Source organism: Belonocnema kinseyi, chromosome 7 (assembly GCF_010883055.1).
Source record: "Belonocnema kinseyi isolate 2016_QV_RU_SX_M_011 chromosome 7, B_treatae_v1, whole genome shotgun sequence".
NCBI classification, from domain to species: Eukaryota; Metazoa; Arthropoda; class Insecta; order Hymenoptera; family Cynipidae; genus Belonocnema; species Belonocnema kinseyi.
Window position 1 is genome coordinate 113,104,035 of NC_046663.1, and position 6,155 is coordinate 113,110,189.

At 33.8% G+C, this 6,155-nt stretch overlaps 1 protein-coding gene across 1 annotated transcript in view; it reads right to left on the reverse strand.

Annotated features, from left to right (window-relative positions):
• Nucleotides 1–6,155, reverse strand: part of LOC117177032 (PAX-interacting protein 1-like) — an 83,972-nt gene that overhangs the window by 11,174 nt on the left and 66,643 nt on the right. The window contains exons 2-3 of the mRNA XM_033367492.1: nt 1,642–2,079; nt 258–1,498 (exon numbers count right to left, since the gene is read on the reverse strand). Coding sequence (XP_033223383.1) covers nt 258–1,498; nt 1,642–2,079 — 1,679 coding nt within the window. The remainder of the gene's footprint in view (nt 1–257; nt 1,499–1,641; nt 2,080–6,155) is intronic.

The window sequence follows — 6,155 nt, forward strand, 5'->3', positions numbered from 1 at the left end:
GAAACTCTTTAATAGCTCTCCGTTCTAAAGCCCTTCCGAGAATTGACGCCGCACCGCAGATAGGTGTATCAAAAGCTGCGCGGGGTGCTCGGGAACTGCGGTTGTCAATCAGACGTAAACAAACAAAAGCAGAGCTGGCTATAATGAGTTAGTTCCCACCCACTGTCCTCTCCAAAATCGGCACAAAAAAAAATATATATATATATTTGTATTTATTTATGTTACGTTATATAGAATTTTTCAGAGACAAAACTTACCTATTATCAACATTGAACCCAAAGTTTCCAACCGATCCAAATGCCTCTTGCCTGTTAAACCTTGTTGCTGACGCAATCGGAGGGTGTAAGTCTGAAGAGAAAGAAGGAAAGCTCTGCTGGAGTTTTTGTTGTTGATGACTTTGATGCAGCTGTTGCTGTTGTTGCAACTGATGTTGCTGTAAGTGTTGCTGCTGTTGCAACTGCTGTTGTTGTTGCAGTTGTTGTTGTTGAAGCTGCTGCTGTTGATGTTGTCTCAATTGTTGTGTTCGAAGTTGTTCCTGGAATTGCGTTTGGAATGGAGTTGCCGGCGTGTCATGAGGAACTTCCAAGCTGATACTCGGTTGAAGATGAACATTGTTGCTCTTGAAAGGTTGTTTAAAAGACAAAACGTTGTTTTGCTCGATAGGAAGCTGCTGCTGCTGCAACTGTTGTTGTTGAATCTGTTGTTGTTGAATCTGTTGATGTTGTTGAATCTGCTGCTGTTGTTGAAGCTGCTGTTGTTGCTTAAGCTGTTGTTGTTGCAACTGCTGTTGTTGAAGCCTCTGCTGATAGAATCTTTGTTCTTCCAATTGCTTCCGACGAATTTGATCCTCAAACTGTTTCTGTCTCTGTTCTTCAAGTTGTTTCAACCTGGCATGGTCCTGAAGCTGCTTCAGCCTCGCATGATTCTGAAGGAAGATCTCCTGCTGTTGTTTCTGACGCAACTGTTCCTCATAAGCCTGCTGTTGCCTCAACAAAAATTGGGTTTGTTTCACTTGCTGTTGTTGAAGCTCCAGGAGTTGTTTTTCAAGCAGCTTCTGTTTAAAGTCTAATTGCTCCTGAAGAGTCAAGGCCTGTCCATCTCCCGATGGCCTGTAAATGGGAACTACACTTTTGGGAATTCCTCGCTCGTCTTGTTGAACAGTGAAGGCAGCAACCAAAGGTGCCTGAAAGATTTTCACATTCTCGACGTCTTCTTCTTCCTTGTTGGGTATAGGAGAAGTTGTGGTGATATTTGTAACTGGGGGAACCGTGGGACTTGAGACTGTAGGTTTTGGATAGACGAGAGCGTTTGCGGTTGCGATACCATTGCTTTCGCTCCTTATGAGAGTTTCTGTGAATTGTGGTGTAGATTTGGATGTCGCGGTTTCAATTGCGTTGGCCGAAGAAGGATTTAAGGATTTTACACTCCTGGGACCCACTTGATCTTGCTTCGTTTTGTAGATCTTTGCCGATTTCTCGGGAGAGATTGAATCTGTATCCTGCGTGTTGAAAGTGGAAAATAAGATTGTATATTGTTTTTATCTTTCTGATTTCTCTCACGATATGATGTGAAATAAATAAAATTCCAAAGGAAGCGCATATATTAATGCATGGTTTTTATACTTAAATTTAAAAATCTTACCTGAAAAACTTTTAGGAATTTTTCCGGCTTGTTGCCTACTGTTCTCAAGGTCACAGGAGAATTAGAAGAGACGAATTTTTCGATTTCGATGAAGCTGGAATTTTGAAGTTTGTCCTCACTGACAGTCTCGTCATCATTGGGAAAATTACTGAAGGAAAATGTCGATTTTCCAAAATTCTTCTCCAGTTCCTTTTTATCAATAACGTCGAAAGTTTTGGGGCTTGGTTCATCCATTAAAAATTCTTCTTGTGATTCTTCATTCGCATTTTCCTCTGCAGATTTTTCTTCCAGGTTAGAAAGAGCTTTCAGCAAGGCTCGTCGAAGAGTTTTGTCTAATTTAACAGGAGGTGCTTCATGAAGATTTGAAGGTTGAGACTCCAAATCCCCAGTGGCTAAAGCCACAGAGACACATAGGATGAGTTGGACTACTGCAAATTTCTAAAACACAAACATTTGACAGTGTTATTATTGTGTCAATTTTTGCTTTAAAATTTTCAAAGCGATTATAAAAGATAATAAATAGTATAAAAAAGACAATAACATCTTAATAGTCACGAGTATTCGATATAAGTATCGTCTGTCTAGTTCTATATACGCTATACAATTTTGTAACCTTAATCTGACATGAATTTTCTGTTATAATGCAAAAGGTTGTGACTTACTAAATTTATTATAAACAATTTAAGTCACTAAGTATTTCTGTTAAGAAGAACAATCTTGTAGAAACTTAATCCTGATATTAGTTTTTTTCCTTTAGGGTAAAATTATTTACGATGTAGGAACAAGATAGATGTCTTCTTCTGAATAATCAATTTGACATTAAGATAAGTACTATCAGTTTTATAATAAAAAAACTTTAGTATTTACTTCAAAATAATAAAGTAGTTCAGAATAAAGTATATGAGCCGTACAAACTAAGAATCAGAAGATATTCATTTTGTGTCATCTGAAAGCCTGAGGCTAAACAACCTATTTACCAAAAATAAAAAAAATAAACTAATAACTGTACTAACGATGATAACTACCATGCGGTACTATTACAAAAAAATTATGGAGAAATCAATGAGTGAAGAATGTATAGTAGGTATTTAGTAATGGATTCAAGCTAGAAAAGTAAAAATCACCTATTAATAGATATCAATAAGAAGGTAAACCTATGTATTGTTAGAGTTCCCAAGTGTCTGAGGTGTATAAGTATTGTGTAGTGCTACAAACTTGTGCGATAATGGATTCTAAGTGTATAAAATACATCCATATATGTAGGTAAGTCTCAAGATCAAAGTTCTCTTCCCGTCTCTTTAATAATGACTAATGTAAGCAGAGAACCTATTCTAACGGAATTTTTAGACTTCATGGAGTAAACCCGATTTTTCAACATAGCAAGGGACTAAGTCAAGTGACTGATGAGATGAGGATGTTATAAGTTAATTTAATTCGATGTTTTGAATCTTTTACGATGATGTTGTAGGTACACAATTAGGAGCATGGTGTAGTTTAGAGTTCGTCTTTTACCGCTGTTATATAAGGTTTATGATATGAATAGTATAAAATTAGGTTAAGCCTCATCACTTACACATCTGAAAAATGACATTACTTACATAGGGTCACATTGATCCCTAACTGACTTAAACGTTGCCATACTGATTGTATGCATGGTTTCAACTTGAAAAAATTTACAGAAGCTATTTAATATTATAGTCTAGGGTGAATAGTTTAGTTACAACAAAAGTCCCACAAAACTTCTACTAATGAGGGGTGGAGGGCGATTAGTTTTAACCGAGAGCCATAACTAGTTGATGTATGCTGAGTTATTTGGCTTAAAATTTTCATTTGGGTGTGTTTTTTTGAATCAGGGGGTCTCAACACAGAAAAAACTCAAGTTAAATTTTGTTGCATGTAAAATTTCCCGCTGTTAAAGTTTACGTGCTATTTGGCGAAAGATTATCCTACGGTGGAATAAAAGCTGTCGTCTGCTACGACCTCCTTAGCAGCAATGGGAAAACGGCAAAGTATGAGTGAATTCAAGCTATAAATCGGGGCAACAGATTTAAAACAACACAGAAAAAAAAACAAAAGTTAAAATTTGTTGCAGTTAAAACCTGAAACGAATAATAATTAAACATATTTCGGCGAAAATTTCACCGCGGTTAGGAAAATAATGCTGAACTCGTCGACTGCGTCGCGCTGAAGTGAGTAGCTTTCGGTAAAACATGCAGAATCAACAACAGAAAACACACAACAAATTTGTTCTTACTGATATATCTCCTCCGAAATAAGTATCATTATTTTAGACGAATTAGAACTTACTTATTACCATTTATAAAAAAACACAAAAAGTAACAGACAGGCGGAAATCTCCATTTCTGTCAAATTTAATGAAGTTAAACGACGATAGATAGGGCTGGCGTAATAATTCTCGGTACATCTCGAATAAAAATGGAGCGCTCATAAGACGAAAAATTATCCAGGTAAAGTTAAAATTCGGAAATTATCTTCGATTCACGCAAAGTTTATCTGGCAAGGTTAATTTTTGTTGTGATGAATCTTTCACTTGGAATCGATGTAAACTTAATCTTTCGTTTTTCTGTGAAAACGTGGACAGTTGATATAAACTGGGGGGTTCAAATTTTACTAAAATCTAATGCCTTCTTTGATGAGAATGTAAAAATGACACAAAAGTAATTAAAACTTATACATGAAAAATCTCCCTTCATACTATATACCAAAGTCTGAATTTTCTACAAAAATTTTTAGGAAAATTCAAACAATCCTTGTACTCAAAAACAGAAACGTAATTGTGAAGATTGTGATCTTAATATTTTCTTCTCAAATAATAAAAAGATTTTCTTTTAATGTTAAGTTAAATTAAAATTATTTTCAAAAAGACGTAAAGCAAATATTTTTGGTGAGCCGAGGGAACATGGAAAGGGCGGCAAAGGTTTACCGATATTTGACAAGCATACATCAAATATTTGACTTTAGCCTCAAAATTCGTTTCTAGAAATAAGTGTAATTATTTTAAGTTACTTTACATTTAATTAGTCCATTTAAATGAAAAATAGAGAAATAATTTTGAAAATGGTGTAATTTAAGGACCTGAAAAAAATATAAATAGGGACCCGACCCGGAATAGCAAATGTAACTCACAATACTATAGAAAAAATTTATTCAACTAAATAATAAATAGTCAATTTAACTGTAAGTGCAAAATCGTGACTTATCACATTATAATATTATCAAGTCTCTGAAGCATGATTAAAGTAATCATAGTTATCCATACCTATTTATGGCCGCAAAATGACTAAATTATAGTGCAGTTAAATATAATTTTCTTACAGCGCTTAAAATAAATTTTTATGAGATTCAAGTCAGTTTGAATTAACTTGGTGATTAAAATATCACATGGATATAATTGAATACTAAGGTGCCAATTAGGAATCAGAAATTATGCATTTATGAAACACTATCGCTCAGTTTCCTTCGAGATTTTCTTCTGTTTGGTTTGTAGGCATTTAGAAACAAAACAATTTTTTATCTCTTCAAATTTTATCAATTTTATTGGTGAATAAACTGAAATCATAAAAAAGAAAATTCTTTCAATGTACTTCTTGATCTCAAAGGATACAATTTTTTAAGTATGAATACGATTAATGCTCTGTAATGATCTTTTAAGTATATTTTTACATTCTCATCAGAAAAAGGTATTAGGTTTGTGTAAAATTTGACCACCTCAATTTTGGTTAAATGTCAACGTTTTGAGACCCCCTGAATCTTAAAAACAAGTTTTTACGAATTTGTCTATCTGTATATCTGTTTATCTGTATGTATGTATTTATTTATTCTTGCCTGTCTATCTGTGAGTACGATACTTGTGAAAAAATTATACCATTATATTGGCCTTTGTTTCACTCTCTTAGTGTGCTTAACTACAGGTCAAGTTCGTTAGCCAGACATTTTGGATCAAAATTCAAAAAGTGAGCGCATTTTGAACACTCTTGAAATCACTTGTTTCAAGATTCAAAAATTCTCTGTACGGATATTCATAGTATCAAAAAAGAGGAACAATTTATCCTAAAGACTTTTTTTTGACAATACCAAAAATTACCAGAGTTATAGCATTTATAAAATTTAAAAAAAAACATAAAAATGAACATTTTAAGCTAAATAATTCACGATATGAAAAAAATTCGAGAAAAGGAAAATGTTGATTTTAAATTCCCTACAAGATTATCACAACATCTGGTTGAGTTTCGGTAGAAAATTCAATCGACAAAGTCTAGGTCATTGAGGTTAGGGATATAATTTAGCAGTTTAAAAAACGGTATGGCTGCTCAGTAGACCGTATGTGTAAAGTTTAAGTCATAAAAATAACATTGGGAATGAGCAAATTCAGTTTATAGAAAAGCAACAAAAGTTGAAATAAAATGTTTAATAACAAAATTTTGTTTAAAGAATACGCATTTTTTTAACCGAGAAAATTAAACTACGTGTAGTTTAATGCTAATGCACGTTAT